The sequence below is a fragment of the Meles meles genome, chromosome 7 (assembly GCF_922984935.1).
Source record: "Meles meles chromosome 7, mMelMel3.1 paternal haplotype, whole genome shotgun sequence".
Taxonomy (NCBI): domain Eukaryota; kingdom Metazoa; phylum Chordata; class Mammalia; order Carnivora; family Mustelidae; genus Meles; species Meles meles.
This window is the reverse complement of record NC_060072.1, coordinates 17770694-17786177: the sequence shown is the minus strand read 5'-3', so window position 1 is coordinate 17786177 and position 15484 is coordinate 17770694. Positions and strand designations below refer to the sequence as shown.

The following is a 15484-nucleotide window of genomic DNA, read 5'->3' as shown; positions in this document are numbered from 1 at the left end:
ATTGCATTAAGTTAATAGCATCTGGAACTTGCTCCTCATTATTCTCCCAATTACAAATTCTGAGTGTATACTATTTCCAGCAGGAAGCTTGGAAAGCATCCTATTCCCATAGTTTTGGGTAAAAACAAGCAGCTATGTCATACACATCTTGCAAAACCACTGTTTGACCTAATTTAATGACCAAACACCTTGCAACTGGTCTATCTTGGGTGGTTTTTTTCCCCACAGCTCTATTAAGGAACAACCTAGTACTACATTTGATTTTTGGTTTGTACAAGTCACAGATTTGGTTCTCCAAGCAGCACTGAAATGGATTTTAGTATACTGAATATTTATTAAGGAATGCCCTTGAATCAGCACCTGTGGAAGGAAAGGAAATGGGATGGAGCAGAGCGGGGTGAGAAGCAATGCAGGGCCAAAGAGCCCCAGTCAGCTCAGAGGGATTGGCGCTAACAGGCCCCTCAAGAGTTGTCCTGAATGGCAGGAGGCGTGGCTCTGAGCAAGGCCACCCTTTAGCTGTTAAAGTCCCTGCAGAAGCCAAGAACTGAAGGCTGCTCAGTGAGAAGCATCCAGTGCCTTTCCTCAGAGAATCTATTAATGCATTTCCAGGGCCACCACAATGCATATTTTTCACCATAGGGGTCCACTTCAGGAAAGGATACCTTGGTGAAAGTCACTTAGAATCCTCAGAGTCAGCATGTATTGAAAATGATGGCACTTCTACTTTCAGTATACTTTTATTTTAATAGCTAGAAAATCAGTTTTGCCCTTCATAAAGCCATTGTCCTGTAGAAGTGGATTCAAATCATGACTTTCTCTCTCAATAGCCAGACCAATCACGCTGTACCTGTCAATGAAAGGTATGGGACGGGGAGGGGGAATGAGTGACTAATTTAAAGTACGGTTCACTGCATTGGACCATATCGTCCACCCAGGGCATGGGTGGGGGGACTTCCACTGTGCACAAACTGGCCCCAAGGGGCCGATGCTTTCTTCTTCCAAAGGGTGAGCAACATCACTAGCTCTTTATTCTGGAAGGTGATGAGGGGTCTCTCCTCACTGATAGCTGCAAAATGCATTATCAAAGTTCACCAGTTTCATGTTCATATACTAAAATTAATGGGAGACGTAGAATTTGAAAATGCTCATTGGCAGAGGGAAAAAAAAAACTGTACCTAGTAAATTCAACTGATGAGACTAGTTGAGAGTTAAAAAATGATTTTATTATTGATTTATACTAAAATCAGGTATCCTTCCTAACACCTTTGGAAATTCATATTATGTGAGGGAGTTAGGCACCAAAGTTAGAATTACTGAGTTTTGGAAACCATTTTTTAATTCCTTCAACCAAAAAAACAAAGTCAAACTTTGTCCAACCTGATATAAAACTCTTGCAATTGGCTGTGGCAAGATTCACCATTTGTAAAGTATAGAATTTTAAAAATATGTTCATTTTCATTTTTTAATTAACATATAATGTATTATTTGTTTCAGGGGTAAAGTATAAAATTCTAAGAAAATAAGTATTCAGGGCTGCCTGAGTGGCTCAGTCAGTCAAGTGACTGACTCTTGGTTTCAACTCAGCTTATGATCTCAAGGTCCTGGGATCGAGCCCTGTGCCAGGCTACATGCCTAACATGGAGTCTTCTTGGAACACTCTCTCTCCCTCTTCCTCTGCCCCTCCAACCTGCGCTTGCACACACTCCCTCTCTCTCCCTAAAATAAACAAATAAATCTTTAAATTAAAAAAAATAGAAAAAGAAAAGTATTCAATTAATAGCAGATATGAAATTTGCTCCAGAAAAAGTCTTATCACAAGGTCATAGTAAATATCAGCAACCAGTCTCAACTCAAAACTTTGTTTTCCAGCCCTCTCCCTGGAGTGAGCTACTCCTCATCCATCATCGACAGAAAGACAGATCCTCCTGATGTGTTGAAGAATTTGGGAAGGTACCAAATACCACAGCTGCAGAAAAGAAAGAGCTTGTATGTAGACTAGAAATAAACCATTTCATTTAGTTGCTTTACACTGTTAGACCAAAAAGGGTATTTAACTATGGCAAATAAAACACAAACATTTGTTTGCATTTCCAGTTTTAAGATTTCAACAATGACCCCAAAGATTTATGTGACGTAGCAATTGGCTAACTGGCTAGGAAGCAAGCCTAGATCTAACCTTTAAGAACACAAAATTCTGAAAAACTTCTTTTGGAAAAATAGCCCTAAATGGAAAGGCAATTGCTCTATAAATTACTTCTGTCCTTTATTCATAGACTCAGAAAGACTTGAAATATTTTAGTTCCCGAGGGCTGCCATAACAAAGTATCACTAACTAGATGGCTTCAAATGACAGATATGTATTCTCTCAAGAGTTCTGGAGGGCAGAAATCTAAAATCCAGGTGTCAGCAGGACCATCCTCTGAGACTCTGGCTAGAACCCCCTCCTTTCCCCTTTCTGGCTTCTGGTGATGGCTCTCCCTCCCTGGCATTCCTGGCTTCCATGACTCCAGTCTTTGATCTGTTGTCACACGGTGCTCTCCCTCTGTGTCTGTCTGTACATGGCATTTTCCTCTTATAAAGACATTAGATTAGATTAGAGACCCAGCCCAATGACCCCATCTTAACTTCATTATATGTGCAGGACTCTATTTCCAAATAACCTCACATTAACCGGTACTGGGGGGGTTAGGAATTCAACATCTTTGAGGAGAGGATACAATTCACCCCATAACGAAGCTCATTTAAGCTTTTCACCTATTTTAAAATCTACTTTATAAGAATAACTACATGGTAACATGGTTTCTTAAATTTGGGGATAAAGAACTTATGACAGTCCAAATGACATCTGCTATAATTTTGTTAAGTACACAATTCCAGAAGAACTTCAAACTTTAAATATTTCAACTTAATTCAGTTTGGTACAAATAGCAGTGTCCAATTTTAGAGAAATATTAACTTCACACCATAAGCTTTAATTGTCAATGACACTTTTATTATAGTTAATTTATAATTCCCATTTTTCAAGACAGTCAAGCTTCCTCAGAGAAATAAACCAGAATTATAAGAGCAGGACCACTGTAAATATTCTTTCTCACGTGATATTCAAGACTAAGTATCTATTCAACCACATTGAAAAAGCTGATGATATACACTTTGGCAGTTTCCAAGAAACACTGGTCAATCCATAATTAAATCTCAGTGCATCAGTTAACACCTGGGCACCTCCTCGTGCTGTGAGGATTGCTTTAGGTGCTGAAAGACAACCCGTCTAACTCAATAAACTTTAAAAATACGTATTTAATACTTATAATATTATTCATGGAGTTCTTGGCAGAGTTAAGTATTTTGAGGCTTCTATTGCTGAGAAATTTGAGGTTCGTGTTGTCTCTTTTTGAGTCCCAAAAGCTCCGTTTTGAGTTCTCCAGGCTTTGGTGGAATTTCAGGTATTGTCTATCAAAAAAAACAAAACAAAAAGGATAGATGCCAGTGCTGCCTTAGACCATAATTCAGTGTGACCTGAAAGAAAGTAGAAAGGAAAAAAAAAAAGGGCACAAAAGTCCCAGTGTACTCAATGATGACTCCTTATTAGGAGAGCCTGCGGCCCATGTCAGTCTGTTTCTAACCCAATACTTACAGGACTCTACTGTCCAGGCTGTGTCTCCAGTATTGCGGGACTCACAAAGGGAGCGTTTCGATCAATATTAACTGACAGATCACAAATCTCTTTTTTTTTTTTCTAAAGATTTTATTTATTTATTTGACAGAGAACACAAGTAGGCAGAGAGGCAGGCAGAGAGAGAGAGGAAGAAGCAGGCTCCCCGCTGAGCAGAGAGCCCGATGTGAGGCTCGATCCCAGGACCCTGAGATCACGACCTGAGCCGAAGGCAGAGGCTTTAACCCACTGAGCCACCCAGGTGCCCAGATCACAAATCTTAATAAAGCTTTTCACAATCTGAAATTCATTCTTGCACTGTTTACTGAGTCTCTACCATGTGCCCGGCACAGAAAACAAGTATTAGGAATCAATTCGTTTTGAACCGATTTCAAATCAATTTGTTACTGTTCAAAAACAGTAAGCGTCTAGGGCGCCTGGATGGCTCTGTGGGTTAAACATCTGCCCTCGGCTCAGGTCATGATCCTGAGGACCTGGAATGGAGCCCTGCTATTATTCTTTTTTTTTTTTTTTTTTTTTTTAAAGATTTTATTATTTTATTTACTTGACAGAGAGAGAGATCACAAGTAGGCAGAGAGGCAGGCAGAGAGAAAGAGGAGGAAGCAGACTCCCTGCGGAGCAGAGAGCCCAACGCGGGGCTCGATCCCAGGACCCTGAGACCATGACCTGAGCCGAAGGCAGCGGCTCAACCCACTGAGCCACCCAGGCGCCCCCCCTGCTATTATTCTTACGATGGAAGATTATTCTGTCCTAAAAGGAAATGAAGTACAGATATATTTGACAATATGGGGCAAACCTTGAACGAATGCAAAGTGAAAGAAACGAGTCACAGAAGACCACATGTTATATGATTCCATTTAAATGAACCTGTGTACAAGAAGGAGGTGTGGACCTATGTTTTCATTTCTTTTGGGTATAAACCAAGATGTAGAATCACTGAGTCCTATGGCTCTATGTTGAACTGTTTGAGGAACGGCCAGACTGTTTCCCAAAGCAGCTGTACCATTTTCCATTCCTAGCAGCACTGTATGATGGTTCCAATTTCTCTGCATCCTCACTGACACCTGTCATGAGCTGTTTGGGTTTTCTTAATTATAGCCATTGTAGTGGTGATGAAATGGCATCTTATTGTGGTTTTGATTTGCATATCTCTGATGGGTAATGATGCTGAGCATTTTCTCATGTGCATATTGTCTGAAAAGGTGACTTCTAACAAAGATCTACATCAAGGAGGATGAGAAAACCAGCCATGCAGCTATCTAGGAGTGTTTCAGGCAGAAGGAACCACAAATGCTGAGGACTTCAGGCAGAAATGTGCCCTTATGTGCAAGGAAAAGCAAGCAATATGTGTGGTCAGCACAGCTGGTATAAAGTATTCAATGAGAGGTCAGGAAGGGATGCGGCCAGAGGAAAAACGGGTGCAGAGATGCACAGTCCCTGGAGAGTTCTGAGCAGAATGACATGATCTGACTCAAGCATAAAAAGAAGACACTGGCTTTGTCAAGAAAAGACTGCAGGGGAGCAAGGCAGGAAGGTAGAAACAGATCAGGGAGCCATCACAGAAACTGAGGTGAGAGGTGGTTGACTGTGGCTTGAACTGGGTAGTAGCAGCGAACGTGGTGAAAAGCAGTGAGATTGCAGATGTAGTTTTCAGATCGAGCCAGTGGGATTTGCTATTATGTGCAGGAGGAGAGAGGAGTTAAAGAGGACTCCTGGGCTTTGGCCTGAACAACAAAAATGATGGAGTCACCATCCACAGGGATAGGCGAGGCTTCAAGATGAGCAGGTCTGTTGGAGAAAAGACCAGCAGCTCAGTTTTCAACATGCTCACTGCACACCCAAGTGGAACTGTTTGTCATGATTCAGAAACATATCTACTTTTTTTTTTTTTTAAGATTTCATTTATGTATTTGTCAGAGAGAGAGCACAAACAAGAGGAGTGGCAGGCAGGGAAGAAGCAGGTTCCCCACTGAGCAGGGAGCCCGATGGGGCTCGATCCCAGGATCCTGGGATCCTGATCTGAGCCAAAGGCAGATGCTTAATGACTGAGCCACCCAGGCACCCCTAGAGGCATATCTATTTCTACCAGCTATCAACTTACACGGTGAGGTCCAGAGGAAAGGGACCGTATCGTAATTTCCTCCTTATTTCTTACAACCCTATAGGATGCCCCTCATTATAAAAGGCAGGCAAAAAGATTGTGCTAAATGAATAAATCAACAGACGGTGCTCAGGACCCTTATAAGCTCATAAAATTAGAGAAATAAAATCTTTGCTCAGATTATTTTACATAAAACTGCAAGATTAGGGGCACCTGAGTGGCTCAGCTGGTTAAGCATCTGCCTTTGGCTCAGGTCACGATCCCCAGGTCCTGGGCTTGAGTCCTGTATCAGGCTCCCTGCTCAGCGGGAAGCCTGCTTCCTCCTCTCTCTCTGCCTGCCTCTCTGCCTACTTGTGATCTGTCTGTCAAATAAATAAATAAAATCTCTAAAAGAAAGAAAGAAAGCAAGCTTCTATAGCACTTCAATCCCTGAAGTTCAAACACCTTGATCTGGTTCATTTTACTCTTTTACCTAACAACTAATTAATCCTAAAGAAATAAAATAGTTTAGGAAAGAAAGTGGGGTTTGAGGTCGGGGTCACAGGAGAGGTAGGGAGCTAATTGTGCTGCTTCACAGCACAATTCTCATTTTGAAGTGGAAATGACTTTCTAAAAAATCAGTGATGGGGGGACTTCTGGGGGGCTCAGTTGGTTAAGCAGCTGCCTTTAGCTCAGGTCATGATCCCAGGGTCCTGGGATCGAGTACCCTATCAGGCTCCTTGCTCAGCAGGGAGCCTGTTTCTTCCTCCGCCTGTCTCTCTCTGACAAACAAATAAAATCTTTTTAAAAAAATCGGTGATGAGAAATAGAGCAAAAGCCAGAGTACCGTGTCTGACAATTTCCTATCTTAAAAACTAGTCCTAGGATTTGACATTCCCATCCCTTTAGTATAAGAACAAATGTAGCTTGCTTCACCTTCATTACACTGTGTAAACTAATTAATGTAGAAGGGATGCTTTTCTCCCCAGGGTCACAAAAGGAAATTATATGAAGTCACAAAGCCCTAGAAAATACAGTATACACCTCAAACGAATATAACCCTGTATGTTTACTAACTGGAATTAAAATAAAAACTTCAAAAAATAATAAAAACATAAAATACAACAGCATGTTTCAAATTTCTATAACGTATATACAACCGCCCACTTACACAGAGGCACACCCTTGGAGTAATCTGAATTGCCAATTCAGTACAAAGCTAAAATGACAATTCAACTTTTAATTTTTTAAGATTTATCTATTTGAGAGAGAAGAGTGAGACAGAGAGAGAGAGAGAGCACGAGCACACAGAGGAAGAGAAAGGGACAATCGGACTCCCCGCTGAGCAGGGAGCCCAATTCAGGGCTTGATCCCAGGACCCTAGGATCGTGACCTGAGCCAAAGAAAGCAGCTCAACCAACTGAGCCACACAGGTACCCCGGCAAGTCAACTTTTATTAAAAGAAATGAGTAAGGGACAGGGAGGGCTAGATAGGGAGAGATCGATAGAGAGCTATGTGATCGGGCTCACAAAAATCCCAAAAATATGGAGATGTAAGGAAACCAGAGATAAGGGACACTCCAGACCACCCTGCTCTAGGTGTCCAAGGTGGGGAGTCGTTTTATGACAGTCTCCTGTGGTCAACAGAAAACAACCAGACCCTAAGGTAAGCCATTAAAGATGCTATCACTAGTCCTTAATCAGTAGTGCTGCCTGTAGAGAAGGCAAAAAGATTTAAGCTCCCTGCTTAGCCTTCAAGAAAAAAAGCAACCCTGGCTCAGTCATTAAGCATCTGCCTTCAGCCCAGGTCATGATCCCAGAGTCCTGGATCGAGCCCTGTGTCTGGCTCCCTGCTTCTCCTTCTCCCACTCCCCCTGTTTGTGTTCCCTCTCTCACTGTGTCTCTCTCTGTCAAATAAATAAATAAAAATCTTAAAAAAAAAAAAAAAGAAAGAAAGGAAGGAAGCAACCCTAAAAGCCCTCAGTACCAACCCTATCAGGACCCCTCTCTCACTCCTGAGAGTTTTTCTGTATTCTTGCTTAATAAAAACTTTACCACTTTACTCACTCTTTGTCTGTGAGATTCATTCTTCGACTCCATGAGACAAGAACCTAGCTCTCCTGCTTCAGAAAAACAGCACTTTTATTTACTAAATACATTAAATATACAATCAATTCTTAAAAGACTAATAAGTTTACTGACTCAAAGGTTAACAATATCAGCAGAGGTTCTAAATAGCAATTTGTGTGTATGTCTGGAGACAACCAAAAATGAACACTTTAAAATGAGTCCTGGGACACCTGGGCGGCTCAGTAAGTGTCTGCTTTCGGCTCAGGTCATGATCCCAGGTTCTGGGATGGAGTCCTGAGTGCTGTGTCGGGCTCCCTGCTCAGTGAGGAGCCTGCTTCTCCCTCTGCCTGCCACTCCCCCTTGTGCTGTCTCTCTCTCTCTAACAAATAAATAAATAAAATCTTAAAAATAAAATAAAACGAATCCTAAGGATGTGGTAAACAAAGGCCAAAGAAAAATTAAATTTTCTTATTACCTATGGCCCACTGACAAGTCCTTGAAATAGGCAGTGTGACATTCCTCTAGGGATTCATCTGCGTTGATGTTACTACTTTGCTAAGGGCAAAAGGCAACCTTAGCAAACCCCCCAAGATCCTGTCAGTCTATTTTAACATATAAAAATTCAAACTTCCTTTATCCAAGATACATGTTAGCAATCATCCCCCAAGCATATGACCCACTGATATATAAACGAAGAGCCTCGTGACCAAGTTTTTACTAAGTAATAAATGACCTTTCCCTGACAATACCTAGCCCCCTCAGGATCCTGGAAACTTGGTTTCCAAAATACCTGGGAGGCTTACGGTATCCCTAACCCCCTCCCACCTTGAAAGTACATAACAGACCACTCCTCATGACCCAGTGCAGCTCTTCCTGCCCATGGATCCTGTCTTCATGCTTTAATAAAACTGCCTTTTTGCACCAGACATCTCAAGAATTCTTTCTTGGCCATTGGCTTCAAACCCTATCATCTTTCCTACATCACTGAGACTGCATTTTTTGACTATGCCTTCAATATTAAGTAAATTATAAATTAAGGAAATGAGGACCAGTAAAAGTAATACAAAAGTAAATGGAGATGTGGGGTGCCTGGGTGGCTCAGTGGATTAAGTCTCTGCCTTCAGCTCAGGTCCATGATCTCAGGGTCCTGGAATGGAGCACTACATCGGGTTTTCTGCTCAGGGAGAAGCCTGCTTCCCCCTCTCTCTCTCTCTGCCTGCCTCTCTGCCTACTTGTGATCTCTCTCTGTGTTAAATAAATAAATAAAATCTTTAAAAAAAGAAAAAAAAAAGTAAATGGAGATGCAAACGGAAGCGCAAGCAAAAGCACACTTTGTATTCCAGGACAGAACATCTGCCTTGAGTCCTTGCCTCCATTCTAATCCTGAGCAGCTTAGCTGGTCAACTAGAAAAGGCATCCTAAATGCTGCTCCCTTAAGACAGCACTGAGCATTCACTCTAGGCAGCTGTCATGGTCGACTCTGGACTCCACCCAGACCTTCTAGCTGTAAAGACTGAAAGACTCCAACAAAGGCCAGCAGTTGTTACAACAGTGACAGTCATTGCTAGAACAAGACCAACAGAGCAAAAGAACATAAATTCCTTAAATGTTAGTAAAGCATCCAGCATCCTACATGTAGCCAGCCAGCCCTGGCCTCCAGGGCCCTACAGAGGTACCCCACTGCTGATATCACTGCCCAATCAAGACCAAGCCTCTTCCCAAGGTCAAAGAAGCTGCTGGTAACAACCTTGTGTGTTCCTACTTATAATGAGATGGGTGAATCAAAGGTCAATTTCCCAGGGGCAAATCACAGGTATTCCTTCCTTCGTAATGACCGCTTAATGTCTATTCCTCAGGAGCTAGTGACTCAACTGCATTTCTGTGGAAGGTTCTTACCCATTTTTGTCTCCACTAAGTAACCCTGACACATCCCTATAACTCAAAAGAGAAGCAGTCCCTGCTGGTAAGAGCTACTTCAGCATTGTTTGTACAAAAACTAGATACCACCAAAATGTCCATATGAGATTAAATAATATATGGAACATCCATATTATACAATGCTATTCAATGATCAGAAAGAAAAAAGGCTGTTGATAGAAACATGTGTCTGTTCATATAGATATTAACCAAAAGAAGCAGGTGACAGAGAAATGTGTATATGAATTCCTATTTCCATGGGGGAAAACACACTGTCTAATGTGTGTGTATGTGTGCACACACATGCATGTGTATCTCAACAATAGTAAAAGTCTGCAAGTATACACCAACCAAAAAATGGTAGCTACTTGAGGGTAGCAGACTAGAGAAAGTTGGGTGGGGGAAGCCCTAGATTTTCACATTCCACTCTACATGCCTGAATTCAATCTGAATGTTTTACAAGGGTGCGGTACTACCTCATTAACAGGATCGAAAAAGAAACACTGAACAGAAGGCTTGGGCTTCAAATCCCCAGGAAGCTATGTGACCCTGGGAAATCACCCTGTCTTCTGAATCTCAGTTTCCCAAGAATAAACACCCCCAAAACTGTAGCTGACAGCTGAAATTAGAAAGACAAATGGATGGTGCTCCGTGTCACCCCTCCAGAGTCCAGGCAGAGATGACTGTTCCCTACACTGTGCTCCAACCACTCTCTTCACACCTGTTAGCATAACACCTAGCAATGTGCGCGTAATGACTGCCACCGCACTTCCTTGCCTTCATCTCCACAACACTATAACTCCTCAAAAGCACCTCTAATTCCCAGTTCTAATTCAATGAATGTTTAAAATGCTGAAAGTTAATTTAAATTTCTCCCTCCTTGGACGGCCTATATTTCCTCGTCCTTCATTCATCAAATATTTATCAAGCATTTACTATATTCTAAGCTCTTTTCTAGGTTACTGAGATCAAGGGTGAACCAGGAAGGCCCAGTCCCTTCACGGAGATTACATTCTGGTGGAGGAAACAAAGAACATGTAAACAGACAAAAGGAATAAAACACTTGCAAACTGTGACAAGTCCTCTAGGCAAACAAAGGCGGAGACAGAGTAACACAAGGAGGAATCCTTTGGGAGCTGTCCAAGCACTCTCACTGCTGGAGCAGATATTTGAGCAGACTGACGTTTTAAAGTAGGAACCCAACCCAAGATTTGGGAGAAAAACATTTCAAGATGAGAGAAGTTATGGCAACGAGATGGGGACAGGCCTGAAGAGTGTGGGAAACAGCAAGGAAACCGGGTGGCTGCAACAGTAGGAACAAGGGGTAAATGGTAGATCAAGGCCAGTGGCAGGCAAGTGACTGGCTGTGTAAAACCCGTGAAAGCACAGGCCGGGCGCTGCTCTAAAGGCAATGCAATGCCACCATCAGGCTCTACGCTCAGGGAAGATGGTCCTTCTAATTCCGTTTTAAGATCGTTTCCGCCGCTGGGAGGAGAACGGAGCGGTCCAGGGACCGGGAACGAGGACCGTCCCGCACTCACCAGGTCCGGCCGGTAGTACCTGTGCACCACTTCGGCCCCGGCGCACATGGTCAGGAGGCTGGCCGCGAACATTTTCAGGTAGGTGGCCCAGGACACTCCCGCGGGCATGCTTAGGGGTGCTGCGCGGGGAGGAAAGGCGGGCAGTGTTACAAGGCTCCCAGGTCAGGACGAAACCGTGCCGGGAAACAGGGCACACGGCAGGGGCGGGACGGGGTCAGGACCCCCAGGTTGTCTCCCACCCCGCGCCCCGTGGGCTCACTTAGGACGCGAGGGCGCCGAGAGGCCGAGCGCCCGAGCGCCCGCCCTTTCCACGCCCGCGGGCAGCCTTCAGCCTTCACCCGGCTCTCAGTGTGGGGGCTGGGCCCGCGCAACTTAAGGGCAGCTCCTGCGCCGCAAGCGGAAGGCCCATCCGCTGTGGCTTCCCCGCGCCTTTTCAGACTCTAGAACAAATGCACACCGCACTCCCCATCGGCCCTACAGGTGCGCCCTGAGAGACCGTACCGCAGAATGCACTGGCGTAGGGCAGCGGGTCAGAGGGCGAGCGGAAGTACGCCCCCGGGTCGCAGCAGACAGCCTGCCGGCGGAACCGAAAGTACAGGGCCTCGGGGCAGCGCCGGGCCGGAAAGCCTGTGCTGTGCCGGCGCCCGCTCGGGCACGTGATCCCGGCCTTCTAGGGAAATGCGGCCGGCTCTTTTTTTTTTTTTTTTCTTCTCGTCCCCGCCCCCCACCTACTTCCCCACCTCCCCCAGTTCCCAGTGCTTTCCCAGCCTCAGACGCTCGGCGCGCCATTTACTCTTAGTGTAGGACTTCCCTGGCAGATGTCGAGTCTCGCAGCTGGCAGGATTCTTGCCCCATGCGTCTTTTCACACGCCCAAGGAAATTGCTGGCGTTTGCCACCTTTTATGAGCGGGAGGAGACTGGCACTCCGACTAGTGCTTCGGTGCGGCCACCCTCCCGGGAGCGAGTTCGAGCGCCGTCCGTTCCTGTGCCGCCGCGTTTTGGGGGCCAGGAAACAGCCACACTCACAGGGCTGTGCCTGCTGGTGCTACTGGAATAAAAGAAAACGGAAGTCGACCTTGTTTAATCTATGCGTATATGGATGGTGCTGTGACTATGGATTTTTTTAAAGCTAACTCAGGACTAAATTCTGAAGGATTAGTGTTGTATGTGTAACATGAATCATGATACCTTGTAAACACTTTTATGTTGGTGTAGTTGACATTAACGACATATTTAAAATATATTGATGAGGTTTGACATGTGTCCACCTGTGTAACCCTTACTACAAGCAAAATAATTAACATATCCGTCATACCCAAAGTTTCTCTATGCCGCTTTCTAATTCCTCCCATGTTGTCTCCTCTGGATCTGCTGTCACAATAGATAAATTTGCATCTTCTAGAACGTTCTGTAAATGGAATTATACCATACACTATGTAGCATCTTGGCCTGGCTTATGTCATGCAACACAATTATTTTGAGATTCATTAACATCCTTGCAGGTATCAGTCGTTCGCTTTTTACTGCTGAGTACAATTATAACACAATCGATGTATCCATTCACCTTTGGCAGACATTTGGGTTGTTTCCAGGTTGGGACTTACAGGAATAAAGCTGTTACAGTGAAGTGTACCAAAAAGACTCCCATACAAGCCTGTAAACGTATGCTTCCATTTCTACTGACTACTTTCCTAGGAGTAGAATGGCTGCAGCATGTAGTAGATAGGTGTATAATTTAAGAAACTGCCAAGCTATTTCCCAATGTAGGTATACCATTCACATTCCCAGCAGCAGTTTTGAGACTTCCAGTTCCTCTCCATCCTCTTCCAATACCTCGTCTGGTTAGTCTTTTTCATATTAGGCACTCTGGTAGGTTGGTAATGGTGTCTCATGACTAATGATGTTAAGAATACTGTTATATTCTCGTATTTTCTTTGGTGAAGTATCTGTTCAATCTTTCATCCATTTTTTATTGTTTGTTTTTTATTATTTTAATCATCTATATATTATAAATCTAATCTAGATTTAATCATATATATATATCAGATAGATTATTATCTGCAAATATTTTCTCCCAGTGTATAGCCTGTCTTTAACTTTTAATAATCTTTTGAAGAGAAGCTTCTAATTTTAACAAAGTCCAATTTTTTATTTCCTCTTTTATAGATGCTTTTGGTGTGCACCAAGTCACACCCCCATGAAACTGGCGCTGCCTGCCTGCCCCACATCAGGCTCCACACTAAGGGGAGTCTGCTTGAGATTCTCTCTCCCCCTCTCTCTGCCCCTTCCTCCTGCCCCTCCCCCCACTCATGCACATGCTCTCTCTCTCTCAAATCAATAAAATATTACAAGAAACTTTTCTGGACTGTGGTCCTGAGTAGTTGGAAAAACCAGAGAGAGACAGAGAGCAAGAGAATGGGCTGTGTTCATTCATTCATTCATTCAACAAATATTCACTGGATGCCCACCATGAGTCAGGTTCTGAGCAGTACCTACTAATGGACAGAGCATCCATAAAAGTTCTGAAAAGTTGAAAAATATTGGAAGTTTCATTTCAGCAATGGATATAAGACAAATTAGTCATTCTGTATTTACTCACAGAAGCCCTTTCCTGGATCCCAGAATGAAGACACATGAAGCACGGAGTGATAGTCCTTCCCATTCCATGCTACATTAGTGAGAAATAAACCTTGGTTGCTGTAAACCACTGAGATTGAAAGAGCCCTTCAACTACCTCCATTTGACCACAGTCTATTTTCTAAATGACTAAAATTTTCTTTCCAGTTTTTCTCAACTCAGCTAAAGACTCAGCAGGTAATGCATCCCATGTTGGGAACCGAAAGTACCCCTCAAGCAATAGGGACTACCCTGATGCCAGCAACACCTAGCATGACTGACCTAGGGACAATCATCAACCTGACCTTTATGACCCACCTATACCTACCCACATACCTTTGTTCCACATTCTCCCTATATAAACCTGTAAGTATTTTCAACGGTTTGGATACAGTCGTTGGGACTTGGTCTGTCGCGGTTTGGATACAGTCGTTGGGATTTGGTCTGTCTTCCCAGTGTTGACTTCGCTGAAATAAATTGTTTCACCACCATTTCTATCTCTGCCTTTGGATTTTGTCAGTGGTATGTGACCAAATCTGGTCCCTTTGGGACTCCCGGAGCCAGGTGCTCTTGCACCTAGCGTCCCAGTAACAAGATTTTGTAGTCATTTGTTATTGCAGCCTAACTGGGAAAAATTAATACAGCAGCCATGTTTTTCATCATGCAAAACAGAAAAACAGAAAAGCCCATCTCCATTAAGAGTTTATTCATTTACTTTCTTTCTTATTGGAAAGACGGAGAGAGCGCGAGCATGAGCAGGGGCGGGAGCAGGGGGAGAAGCAGACTGCCCTCTGCCCAGGACTCCATCCCAGGACCCTGTGATCTTGACCTCAACATCAGGCAGACACTTTAACTGACTGAGCCACCCAGGTGCCCCTCCAGAAGGGTGATCTAATGAAGTCCTTGTGAAACAGCAGTGACAACTTGAACACTAATGAAACAAAAACTAGCTTTAAGAGCCATTGAGAAATAAAACAGAGCGGCTAGTCTGTAAGATAATAAGGGAGAAGTGGTACTTAAATGGCATCTATCATACACCTGAAAACTTATTATTTTTACATGCAGAAATTAAAGCAGTGGTTCATGTAACGCTTTATATTTTACAAAGCAGTTTTACAGTCACCCTCATTTTACAGAGGATACTGAGGCCCAAGAAAGCACAGTGAACTCAACTCCCAAGTTTTCTGACTACGACGTCTCTTATTCGCCCAAAATCACGCTTGATAATCGAAACCTGATAATTAACGCAAAATACTTTTTCATCGGGAAAAAACTGACGTAGACTGGTCTGGATAAGGCCGATATGCATAAAAGCACCCCAAAATATAACACCCTCTCACCTCCCGATCCTCCCACCACCGAAGAGTCCCGGCGGACAAAAGCTTACGTTAGCAGAGCGCCCCCTCACCCCACCCTTTTCGTCCTCCACCCTTCCCGAAAGGCCAAGCGGCGAGCAGGAGAACCAACGAGAGGGACGCGAATATGATTGGTCGGTCTGTGTCACGTGACAACCACGGGCCGTAGGATTCGGCTTCGAGTGGACGGAAGCACCGCGCGAAGGTGGGGGGGGTCAGGAGCTGGGAGGTG

At 43.8% G+C, this 15484-nt stretch overlaps 1 protein-coding gene across 8 annotated transcripts; it reads right to left on the bottom strand.

The window, feature by feature from the left end:
- Positions 1-2970: 2970 nt before the first annotated feature.
- On the bottom strand, positions 2971-15305 carry C7H12orf73 (chromosome 7 C12orf73 homolog). Of its 8 annotated transcripts, none has more exons than XM_046012001.1 (4): positions 15238-15305; positions 12093-12329; positions 11282-11400; positions 2971-3450 (listed from the first exon to the last, which is right to left on the bottom strand). In XM_046012001.1, exons 3-4 carry the CDS (start codon positions 11387-11389, stop codon positions 3355-3357), a joined length of 204 nt encoding a protein of 67 aa, XP_045867957.1. In that variant the 5' UTR covers positions 11390-11400; positions 12093-12329; positions 15238-15305; the 3' UTR covers positions 2971-3354. The 8 variants fall into 8 exon arrangements, with proteins under 8 accessions (XP_045867957.1, XP_045867958.1, XP_045867955.1 ...); XM_046012002.1 differs by having other exon boundaries at positions 12093-12326; positions 15238-15262; XM_046011999.1 differs by lacking the exon at positions 15238-15305 and adding an exon at positions 12597-12694.
- Between the last annotated feature and the right edge of the window lie 179 nt (positions 15306-15484).